This window comes from Panthera leo, chromosome B4, assembly GCF_018350215.1.
Source record: "Panthera leo isolate Ple1 chromosome B4, P.leo_Ple1_pat1.1, whole genome shotgun sequence".
Lineage (NCBI taxonomy): Eukaryota > Metazoa > Chordata > Mammalia > Carnivora > Felidae > Panthera > Panthera leo.
The window spans coordinates 135074114-135086511 of record NC_056685.1 but is presented as its reverse complement, the minus strand read 5'-3'; the positions used below and the strand labels follow the sequence as shown (position 1 = coordinate 135086511).

At 51.2% G+C, this 12398-nt stretch overlaps 1 protein-coding gene across 1 annotated transcript in view; it reads left to right on the top strand.

Annotated features, from left to right (window-relative positions):
• Positions 1-12398, top strand: part of ARFGAP3 (ADP ribosylation factor GTPase activating protein 3) — a 54552-nt gene that overhangs the window by 39083 nt on the left and 3071 nt on the right. The window contains exons 13-14 of the mRNA XM_042948025.1: positions 4968-5091; positions 5987-6077. Coding sequence (XP_042803959.1) covers positions 4968-5091; positions 5987-6077 — 215 coding nt within the window. The remainder of the gene's footprint in view (positions 1-4967; positions 5092-5986; positions 6078-12398) is intronic.

The window sequence follows — 12398 nt, the reverse complement described above, 5'->3', positions numbered from 1 at the left end:
AAAATGGCCTGAAATCCTTTTACAAAATTACTACCGTCAGCTTTTTAAAAAGTAAAATGGCATTAGTATACATTATAAATGAGAAGTGCATTTGCCTCACCTCAAATTAGTTTAACCTATTTGGGCTGGGTTTCTTTTGTTTGTTTGTTTTCATTTTGTGTGCTGGCAACACTTAAGATCCGTCCTCCTAGCGAATTTCACGTATATAACACCGTATTACTTTCTATGGTCACTCTGCCTACTTTACATCCCCAGAATTTACTCATCTTGTAAATAGAAGTTTGTACCCTCTGAACATCTGCCCATTTCCCCTACCTTGAAGGCTGTGGGAAAGAAACACCATTCTACACTATGAGCTTCACTTTTTTTTTTTTTAATTTTAGATTCCACCTATAGGAACAAAATTGTGCGGTATTTTTCTTCTTTGTCTGGTTTATTTCACTTGGCATGATGTCCTCCAAGTTCATCCGTGTTGTCACAAATGGCGGGATTTCCTTTTTTTAATGGCTGAATAATGTTCCACTGTATATATATTTTCTTCATCCATTCATCCATCAACAGACATGTATCTTGGCTATTGTGAATAATGCTGCTGTGAACATGGCAGCACAGATATTTCTTCGAGATACTGATTTGTTTGTGTCAGATACAAATCCAGAAGTGGGATTGCTGATCAAATAGTAGTTCTATTTTTAATTAAAAAAAAAAATTTTTTTTAATGTTTATTTTTGAGAGAGAGAGACAGATAGAGCGGGGGGAAGGGCAGACAGAGAGGGAGACACAGAATCCAAAGCAGGCTCCAGGCTTTGAGCTGTCAGCACAGAGTTCGATGTGGGGCTTCAACTCATGAACCGTGAGATCATGACCTGAGCCGAAATCAGACACTTAACCGACTGAGCCACCCAGGCGCCACTCTGTTCTTAATTTTTTGAGGGACCGACCTCCATACTGTTTTCTGTATGGCTCTGCTAATTTGCGTTCCCACCAACAGCATACAGGGGTTCCCTTTTCCCCAATTCTCATCCATACTTATCTCTTTTGGTACTTGCCATGCAAACAGGTATGAGGTGACATCTCATTGTGGTTTTGACTTGCATTTCCCTGATGATGAGTGATGTTGAGCGTCTTTTCAGATACCTGGTGGCCATAAACTTCCTTTTTAGAACTGCTTTTGCTGTGTTTCATGAGTTTGGGTGTGTTGTGTTTCCATTTTCATTTGTTTCAAGATATTTTTTTATTTCCCTTTTGATCTCTTCATTGACCCACTGGTTGTTCAGGAATGTGTTGTTTAATTTCCATATATTTGTGAACTTTCCAGTTTTCCTCTCTCCAATCACTGATTTCTACTTGCAACCATTATGGTTGGAAAGGACACTTTATATGATTTCAACCTTCTTAAACCTAACGTATGATTTAAATTTATTTTGTGACCTAACGTATATTTGTCCTGGAGAATGTTCTATGTGTGCTTGAGAATGTGTGTTCTACTGCTATTGGATGGAGTGTCTTGAATGTGTCTGTTTGTCCATTTGGTCTAAAATGCTGTTGAAGTCCAGTTTTTCTTGATTTTCTTTCAGGATGATCTGTCCATTATTGAAAGTGGGATACTGAAGTCTCCTATGTGATTACAGTACTATTTCTCCCTTCTGCTCTGTTAATATTTATATCATATATTTAGGCGCTCCAATGTTGGGTGCATATATATTTAAAATTGATCATATATGTGTATATATATATATGTATATATATATATATATACACATACACACACACACACACACACACACACACACACACACATACACACACACATTTATATAGTTATATAATGACCTTTGTTCCTTGTTACAGATTTTGGCTTAAAGTGCACTTCATCTGATATAAGTGTGGCTATCCCTGTTCTCTCTTGGTTTACATCTGCGTGGAGTATCTTTTTCAGTCCCTTTACTTTCTGCCTATGTGTGTTCTTCAAGCTGAAGAGAGTCTCTTGTAGGCAACATGCCGTTGGACCTTGTTTTTTAATCCATCTGGCCACTCAGTGTCTTTTGGTTGGTGAATTTAGTCCATTTATGTTTAAAGCAACTATCGATAGGTAAGGATTTACTAATGCCATCCTAGTAATTGTTCCTTGGCTGTTTGGTGGTTCCCTTGTTCCTTTCTTCCTCTCTTGCTGTCTTCCTTTGTGAATTGATGACTTTCCATAGTGGTATGTTATTATTTCTTTCTCTTTCTCTTTTGTGTGTATACTATAGATTTTTGCTTTATGATTACCATGAGGCTTACCTAAAACATCTTATAATTATAGCAGTCTATAAACAGCCTATAGCCGTCAGCACAGAGCCCGACGCAGGGCTCAAACTCACGAACGGCGAGATCATGACCTGAGCTCAAGTCGGATGCTCAACTAAATGAGCCACCCAGGCACCCCTATAACAGTCTATTTTAAGTGGATAACAACTTAACCTAGATTACATACAAAAATTCTACCCTTTTACTCTACCCCCTTTACATTTTATGTTTTTGATGTCGTAATTCACTCCTTCTTATATTGTATATCCAGTAATAAATTAATGTAGCTATAGTTATTTTTACCATTTTTGTTTTTTAACTTTTATACAGAGGTTAGTGATTTATACACCACCATTGCAGCATTCAAGTATTGTGAATTTGACTGTGCACTTACCTCCATCAGTGAGTTTTATACTTTCATGTTTTTATGTTACTAATGGGCATTCATCAGTTCAGCTTCCAAGACTCCTTTTAGGATTTCGGTGACACAAGTCTCTTGGTTGGCAGGGTTTGCTTGTTTGTTTGTTTTTCACTTCGAATATATCCTTCCCCTGTCTCCTGACCCTGCTAGGTTTCTGCTGAGAAATCTGCTGATGGTCTCCCAGGGATTCCACTGTACATGATGAGTTTCTCTTCTCTTGTTGCTTTAAAAATTCTTTTTTGGGGGGCACCTGAGTGGCTTAGTCAGTTAAGCATCTGACTCTTCATTTTGGCTTGGGTCATGATCTCACAGTTTGTGGGTTCGAGCCCCATGTGACAGTGTGAAGCCTGCTTGGGAGTCTCTCTCTCTGCCCACCCCCCCCCCCCCCGCCTCAAAAAACAAAAACAAAAAATAAAAAACAAAAAAACTTAAAAATTCTTTTTTTCCCCCTTATGGCTTACCTTTATTCCCATGACTTACTCATTTCATAACTGGGGCCTATTTCTCCCTCTCCCCTTCACCCATTTGGCTCATTCTCCCACCCCCCTTTTGTCTGACAACCATCATATGTCTGTGTCTATATTTATACTTCTGATTCTGCTCTTTTTTTGTTTGTTTATTCATGTTTTTTTTTTTAAGATTTCTTTTATGAGTTGAATCGTATGGTATTTATCTTTCTTTTTGTCTTTGATTTTTAACAGTTTTATTATAATGTGTCTTGGTAAAGATCTCTTTGGGTTGAATCTCTTTGAGGACTTTTGAGCTTCGTGTACCCGAATGTCCATATCTCTCTCCAGATCTGGGAAGTTTTTAGCTGTTATTTCTTGCAATAAGCTTTTTGCCCCTTTTGCCCTCTCTTCTCTTGATGGGCCTCCTGTAACGCGTAAATTAGTTTCTTACGGTGTCCCATAATTCGTGTAGGCTTTCTTCACTCAGTTTTATTCTTTTTTCTTTTTTTCTCCTCTGACAGGATGATTTGAAATGACCTGTCTTCGAGTTCACAAATCCTTCTGCTTGACTCAGTCTGCCGTTGATGTCCTCTGTTGTATTCTTCAGCTCCAGAGTTTCTGTTTGGTTCTTTTTTGTGATTTCCGTCTCTGTGTTGAACTTCTTATTCTGTTTGCGTGTTATTTTCCTGACTTCGTTGAGTTGTGCGTGTTCTCGTAGGCTCCTGAGCTTCTTTAAAACGGTTATTTTGAAATCTTTGTCAGCCGATTCTTTGGGATCGGTTATTGGAAAATTACTGCGTTCCCTTTGTGGTGTCGCGTTTCCTTGATTTTTTGTCCTGCTTGGCGTCTTGTGTTGCTGTCTTCCCATTAGAAGAAGAGTCACCTCCTCCTGTCTCTACCGACTGGCTTGGGGTGAGAAATGCCTTCACCAGCAGCCCTGCTAGGGATCCTGAAGCTTTCTCAGACCTTTTCTATGGAAATCCCACTCTATACTACTCGTTCCCTTTTGGGGCTGGATTCTTAAGATGAATGCCGTCTCTCAATCCCACAAGGCCAGGCCAGGTGCTCGAGCCTCCTGTGTACTCTCCCTTGGTGCCCGGAAATGCTCCTTTGTGTACTTCCTCCCAGTCCCAGAGCGGGCTGGCTTTCTGCACATGCTCAAAGGCTTGTCCTCGCCGTCTGTGGGGGCTTGTGCAGGGAGCCGACTATGAAGGTGGGAGATGTGTGGGTGAGGTGCACAGAGCGTTGGAAGGCATCCATGGGCCAGCGGGGGGCTCCACGGGCAAAGTGTACCCAGCTGCTTGTGAGCAGGCTTCCTCGTGGCGTCCACAAAATGGTCGGTGGGACCTACGTGCCTTTGAGTTCTGAGCCCTGGCTGCTGTGCTTCCAGCCTCTCCCAGCCCCCAAGCCATGCAGATCACCTCAGTACTGTGGATGGGGTGGGAAAGAAGGGGCATTTTCTGCAGTGTCCCACCCAGCAGGGGAAATCGGGCTCCCACTCACCAGCCTCTCACTTTCCCCCCATGGGAGATATTGCAGGCCAGGGGGCTCTCTCTTGGTACTGAGCTGTGCCGCCCGGGGAGAGGGGTGACTCAGGGAAGGTGAAACTGTGCCTCTTACCCTCTTTCTTGTGCCCAGTCTTGGATCATTTTACTCCCAACAGTGTGTTGGAATCTCTCTGCTGCACTCCTGCGTCCTGTCTGTGGACAATTGTCAAGATCAGTGTTCTGTAGGGGGACGATGGTAGAAAACTCCCTACTTCACCGTCTTGCTGACGTCGCTCCTGGTCTGCCTGTTTTTAATTATAGACCTACTGCCCGCCGTAAGCCAGACTATGAGCCAGTTGAGAACACAGATGAAGCCCAGAAGAAGTTTGGCAATGTCAAAGCCATTTCATCAGATATGTACTTTGGAAGACAAGCCCAAGCTGATGTAAGTGTCCAGAGAGTTTGTGTGAGCCCTATTGAGCAGGAAGCGAGCAGGGACCTGGGAGCCAGGGGAGGAGGTGATAGGCGCAGAGTGGGAGGGACTCAGACTGTGAGAGGCCCCTGGGCCCAAGGTGATGGAGTCGGGACTCAAACCCAGGTCCTCCTGACTCCTCCCCCTCACTGCCCCAGCTGGAGAAGAGGCTAGAAGGTAGGGATCGTGTCTCACGTTTCTCTGATTCCTTTCTCAGTGTTTTGAACACACATCTATTTAATATGTTTGGAAAAAATTTCAGGCGATTTTTGATACAGCTGTAATTTACTTAACTTTTTAATGATTATTAATGAAGTTAAATGGCGTATATAGATATGTTCGGGGAGGGTATATATATTTATTTTCAGGTTGTTGCCTCTCGCTTTAGAGGAGTCCTGCTACACAGAAGGATCATACGGCAATGGAGAGGCCTAAGGTTTTTTCTAATGTCGGGGTGCTGGTGTGCTTGTCAAAGCTCTGGGAGGCGCGCGTCACTGCCAGGTTTCTTGGGCGACACAGGGAGCTGCTTCCTAAAGGCACTGAGTCTATTTCGTAGCAACAGAGCTTTGCCCGGCACTTCAGGAGCTTAGAGTTACCACTTGCTCTTCCCACCCCCTAAAAGCTGCCTTATTTTAAAGCTGGCAACATTTAAGTCTACTTTGAAAGTCACGGAGCAGAGCCGATGTGGGCAGCCGTGCAGTGGCCTCTGCTGGCCGCTGGTGGGCACAGCGCCGCGACAGAGGTGCCCTGCTGCTCTCTGGTTCCCCTGCCCTGAGCAGCTGTGAACTGACAGCTCCTCGCTGATTCTTTTTGCAGAATTGCTCACAGCCTTTGGAGCCTGATGTTTCCTATTCCTTGTCTTCTCTAGTATGAAACCAGGGCTCGGCTGGAGAGGCTTTCGGCGAGTTCCTCCATAAGCTCAGCGGATCTGTTTGATGAGCAGAGGAAGCAGACGGCAGGTAATGGGGGGGCGGGGCTGCCAACAAGGTTGGTGCCCAACGTGTCTACGGCATGAGTACGTTTTCTCTGCATAGAACTTTTCACTTTTCCAAGATCATCCGCAACCGTCACGTGATGCTCTTACCCCCTCTGTGAACAGAGCAGAAGTTACCGTTTCAGGCTTGGTGTGTGAGGAGACCAGGTCAGGACATTTAAGCGACGTCCCCGGGTTGCCAGAGAAGTCATCTTCCTGGAACGTGTTTCCTGGTCCGGTGCAAAGGCCTTGTCTGATTTGTGTGGTATCACAGCCCCGCGGGTGGACAGCCCTGGGCTCCTAGCTGTCACTGACCACTCCCTGCCTGAGACCTTGAGTGTTTCATGTCATTTTCCAGTCTTCCCAGACTCCTGCTCTGTGAAGCGGGTAGATACTACACCCCGCGCAAGGTGGCACTGAGGCTCAAGTGAGGTACTATGTGTGAAGTGCCACCTGGGTGTCTGGCACCCAGGGGAGACAGAGGCAGGTAGAACAGGGGACTTCACCAGGCTCAGTCTTCGAGGGAAGGCAGAATGTGGCTGTGGAAACAGGCAGGTGCAGAGGAATCTCCTGTCTCCCCAGCCCTCTTAGGGAGCAGACCCCATGGACGAGAGATGCCTGGGAGCCCCAGGGAGTGCACCTCAGAGCATGGGCCCATCCTGGACGTCCAGAGCCGAGCCGGTCTCTGCTTGTACCTCTGGGTCCCTGAACCATGACCGAGTCCCACCCAGGCCTCAGCCTGGCCAAGGGCGACGGGAAGGCTGTGTGTTCTTCCTTTGTCACAGCTCGCATTAAAGGAGCGGTGTCCTCTGAAGTCACTTCAGGAACCCACTCGGCGGGAGAGCCCAGGGGGAGGGGACCTCCAGAGCCAAATGCTCCAGGCCCGGGACCACCTGCTCCCCCTCGTCCCCAAACCTGGAGGAGCCAGGCCTGGGCACAGGTGACCAGCACGGGCAGCTGCAGAGAACAACTGTTTTCTGAGTACAGCGAGAAACAGCCTCAAGAGAGAAGGTCGCGGGACAGACCCGAGTGCCTGGAACCTTCAGTGCTGGGGTGTGGGGGATGCTGGAAGATCCACTGTGGCCCTCAGGTTCAGTAAGCACACCAGGCTGCTTGCCGCCGTGGGAAGGAGCTCTCCACCCAGGGGATACAGGGCCCCAGGGGCAGGTGGGGGCCAGGGCCTCAGCTGCTGTAGGGAGCCCACCAGGCAGGGGTGCTCGGTGGGACTGCGGCTCTCAGGCCGCTCTCTGAGCTGCCTTCTGCACCGAGTCCGGGTGGGGCAGGGTGGCTCCTGGACTTGCATTCTTATCTCTTGTCGGGACTTCCTCTTGTGGCCGCCTTCCCAGGTGGAGGGGTGCTGGCCCTGTGCCCTTCGGAGGGGGCAGGGGAGCATCCCCACAGCCCCGCCTCCCCCCGCCAAGGGTATCAGGTCAGCCCCTCAGAACCTCAGGTGTTGAAAGTCGTCTCCCCCCAACCAGCTGTGTGTGATTTTGTAATTCAGGTTATTGGAAGTTTCACTCTGAAACCCTGTTTGTTTAAAAAAGGAAAAAAAACATTTGGAGATCAAATGAAAACTCTTTCCGATTGTTGAAGGAAAATTGTGGCCGGCCCATGTATACTTTCCCATCCCCTTTCAGAGAACAAAGGTTCTTTAATTGTTTGGGCCCTGTGTGGGTCCCAAACTCAGGGTCACAGAAAGGGTGCCACCCACCCCCCCCCCCCCCGCCGGCCTCCGTGCTCCCTCCTCCATCCAAGCCCACGGCTCAGACCGTGGTCACCCTCGTTCGGCATCTTCCATCAAGCACATCATAAAAGTCGCCTTCAGTAACGACCGTAAGTGTAAGTGCATTGAACAACTCTTATTAAATATTTACTTTTTGTCAAGAGTGCATTTCGGCAAACAGCAAAAGCTGGTTTAAGAGACTATTCTGGGTTTCTTTTCTTATCTTAGAAGCTTTCCCATCTGTGAAATCTCAGTCATTGAGGAGATCATGGTATACTTTATAATTTCATTGTGGTGGGGGCGGGGGGGGGGGGTGGGAATGACTCCAGATTCGAAATGCCTCCTGGTGAAACAAAATGCTTCCTGGGGATGTGTTTAATCCAGCAGCCTGGACATTTGTCAAGGGCCCTTCCCTTTCGGGATACGGGAAGGACCAGATGAAAAACACACATAAGCACCCGCTGCCAGCCTGGCATAGCGCCGGTCCCTGTGGCCATCCTCCCAGAGCAGGGTCAGCTGGGGGAGGTGGGACTGCCATCACCTGGGTCCTGTGTCGGGAGGCAGCCACTCAGGGCACTGAATGACAGAACAGAGGCAGCTTTGGGAGAGCAGAAGCTCCAAGCCCAGTCTGTCCCCTCGGGGTTTTTCTTTCGAGAAAATGATTCCGGTTATTTGAATCTGAGCGTGTCCACCGGGAGGGCCAGAGACGCTGAGGCCCTTCTCTCCTAGGCTCCACTCGCTGGTTTGCTCCGTGCACCTGTTTGCTTTGTCCCCTTGGGGCACCTTGGCTGCTCTCTTCTTTCCTCCTTACTCAGGCCCGCGGTCCAGGCATGCGACCTCTTTGGGGCCTGCAGATCTCCAAGCACTGGCCTCAGTCCGCAGCCACGTGATTTTGTTTGGTCAGGCGGTGAATGTGTTTGTCACAGCTGCACCGTGGCGTCGCCGACCCGGAGTCGGCCGCCGGCCGGAGTCTCGTCACTTGGGCACAGGGCTGCCGTGCGGGTGGCAGAGAGGTCACTGCCGTGCTCTGTTCCTTATTAAACTCGTCACTCGTGTCATGTTGGAAACCCTTTCTTCTCTCCCTTTGTCCCCATTTCAGGAAACGGGTACGTGATCGTCTACTGAAAATCGATTGTTTGAGGAGCCAGGGCACCGTCCTGGGCTCCTCGGGCTTCCGCAGCGCCACCCTCCCACCTCCTGCAGCTACCCCTTCTCCCTTCTCCGGGCTGATTCTACCCAGAAGTCTCTGGTCGGCCCAGGTTTCACATCCTGCCCTTGCTCCCTGCCGCTTGGCTCTCAGCTCCTGTGGGCCTTTCCAGGCTCAGTTCCCAGCGTTTTCCTGCTCCAGCCCTGGGTGCACGCTCTGGGCGCCCTCTGCTGTCACCAGGGTAGAGGCCATCTGATGACCCCCCCCCCCCCCCCGGACTGGACCCTAAGCCCTTCGGGGACAGGACCTGTCCGTTTTCATCTCCGTCCCCTGGCAGCTGGCATGCCTGGCACAGGGAAAGCCCTCAGGATGTGTCTTTTGAGTGAACGAATGGACGGGTAATGAAGGAGCCCTGGAAGCAGGGGTGCCGGTCAGCGGGTCCCTCAGCCAGCTGAGCGCGGGAGCCACGGTCCTCAGTGTGCTCGTGCCCCTTCCAGCACAAACAGGAACGTCCCCTGCGCCGGCTGTGATGTCACGTGGCCAGTGTCAGGCGCCGTGTGCACATTGCCGTGGTTCCTTCTGTGCGGAGGTGGCCTCCGAGGCTTCCACCGAGAGACGGCCCCACGGGTCCCCATCTCGGGTGACTGTGCAAAGCGGACCCCCTGCCGGCCCGTGGCGGGCACAGTGAGGTGCCAGCACGGTGTCACTTGGCCTTCCCGACTGATACAGGGCCTCCACGCCAACCACTTAACGCGGCGTGGCTCGGCTGGCCCCGTCCCCCGGCCTGGACACTCCGGGGCCTCTGTCTCTGTCTTGCCACCTTTTCGGTTGCTTGAGCCAGAAACCTGGGAATCAGCCTTAATTTCTCTCTTTCCCAGCCCCCGCTGCCAGTTGGTCCCTAAGCCTCCTCGGGACACTCAGACTCACCCACCCCACTGCCACCGGCTTCGGCTCGGCCGCAGCCACTCGTATCTGGACTGCCTTGGCGGCCTCTAACTGCTGGCCGAGCTCTCCGGGTGCTGTTATCGGTTGATTGTCTGCCTTCCCCAGTAGGCAGTAAGCTCTGGAAAAGCAGGTTTGTGATGATGTCCTCAGCACCAAGCCCGCTGGGGGTGTAATGGGGACAGATAGATAGCAGGGAGACCGGGCACCTGACCTAGACCGTAGGTCAGGGAGCCTCTTCCTGAGGAAGCAGCTTGAGCCGTCATTTCCCGGAGCCCATTGTGTAGTCTGAGCGCACTGGGGCTCTGCTGCCCCGGGCGGCCCTCAAAGGAGACACGGCACCCAGATACGAGAGGAGGAGGGAGACCTTCAATCAGCTTTCACAGGTTTGCAGGCAGCAGACCTGCCGGCGGAGGGTGGGAAGCCACCTCCCTGCCAGAGACCTGACACCCGTTCCCGAGCTGGCCGGCTGCTTACACTCCCAGGACTCAGATGGATAGTGAGGATTGAGTAAGGAGTAAAGGTGCACGATAACAGAGGCTAAATCAGATCTGAGTTCGTTTCCCTCTTACATGGGACTCTGGGGAGGCAGCTCAGGACATGTGCTATGTTCCCAGATGCCAAGGACCTAGGCCCTTCTCCTCTTGTTGCTCATGATCTCCTCTCCATACTTCACCTCATGCCCAGTATGGTTGCTCCAGCCCTAGCCATCCCATCTGCATCCCGGCTAGCAGGAAGAGGCAGGGAAAAGGGCGGGCCTCAGCCCTGGATGGCGCTTCGGCTTACGTCCCATTGGCCAGAACCCTGTCACCTGAACACACCTTGTTGCAAGGGTTAGAATTTGGGAGCTCTGTACAGAGAAGGGGAGGAGAGGAGAGGAAGGACTCTAGGGGATGGGCCGCCATCTCAGGGCACCTGGGGACTGTACCTAGTCGGTGAGAGATCATGGTCCCAGAGCTGTCCCGCCTTAGCTGTGCTCTCTTCTTTAAGTGCTTCTCAAGTTGGAGGGGCGCCAGGGTGGCTTTGTCCGTTCAGCGTCCAGCTCCGGCTCAGGTCACGATCTTGCGGTTCGTGGGTTCGAGCCCCGTGTCGGGCTCTGTGCTGACAGCTCACAGCCTGACTCCTGTGTCAGATTCTGTGTCTCTCTCTTTCTCTGCCCCTCCCCTGCTCATGCTGTCTCTCTCTGCCTCTCAAAACTAAATAAACATTAAAAAATTTTTTTAAATTTCCCAAGTTGGAAACTTGTAAGTGGAGGTGCTTCTGCTAAGGTCCCCCCTGCTGACCTCTGGTCCAGACCTACCCAGCCGCTGTGGACCTCTCCAGGTAGTGGCGCAGCCGTGACCCTGGCTCTGCACACTCAGGATCTCATACTAGCTTCCTGTGTGCTATGAAGACCCATCTGCAGGCCAGTAGCAACACTGGTGAGCGGCTGTGCTAGGATTTGAACCCAGATCCACTGTCCAGGCTGGGCCTCCACTCTTTTATTGGCCAAGGCCTGCAAAACTTTAAAAAGTCAGCTGGAGGGGTGCCTGGGTGGCTCAGTCGGTTGAGCATCCGACTTCAGCTCAGGTCGTGGTCTCAGCTCATGGGTTCGAGCCCCGCGTCGGGCTCAGTTGCTGACGGCTCGGAGCCTGGAGCCTGCTTCGGCTTCCGTGTCTCCTTCTTTCTCTGCCCCTCCCCTGCTCACGCTCTGTCTCTCAAAAATAAAATGTTTGAAAGAAATAAAAACAAAGTTAAAAATGAATAACAAGTCAGCTGGAGGCAGAGAGGGGAGGAACCCGCACCGGCGGCCCCTCCCTGCATGGTGGGCACGGGAGCCGTGCTGGGGATCCACACTGTCCCTTCTGGGCGGCGTCCGTGTGGAAAGATAAACACGTCCATTCCGTTTTTTCTTGGAAAGGGAACCGGCTTCTGTTGCTTAAGGGCCAGGTGGGTGCGGCTGGGTCGTGCGGGGGTGACTGGGCTTGGCACCCTAGGACCTGCAGGGTTTGGGCTCGCTCACAGTCACGGGGCCCCTCCGGCTTTCTGTCACACCTCTGTGACGGAGCCTCAGCCCGAAACCCTGGCTGTCTGCTCCGGAGCTGCCGCCGCTCAGGTGCGATACCACCGACGCGCTTCACTTGCGCTGGTGGAAATAGGCTGATGTTTCCGCCGCCGCCAAAGCCGAAGCAAAGAAATCCCACTGGTTCTGGCCTCAGGAAGCAAGGGGGGGGGGGGTTGGTGAGCTTGGCTCCGGCTCAGAGTCAGAAAAGCCTCAGAGAGACACCTGTGCATTTGGCTCCCCTCCCTAGTGAACCTCGTTCTCCTGTCCTGCAGGCTTCCCCTGCCCTGAGTGGCAGGTGACAGAGACAGCGGCCGCTGCGGTGCCTTATCCCCACCGGCAGCCCCAGAGCAAGCAAAGGCTCCTCTCCCTGAGAGATACAGGAGTCCCAGGAAGGCTCTGATCGGCCAGGCCTGGGTCACACGCCCACCCCTCTGGATGGAGTCCACGGGGC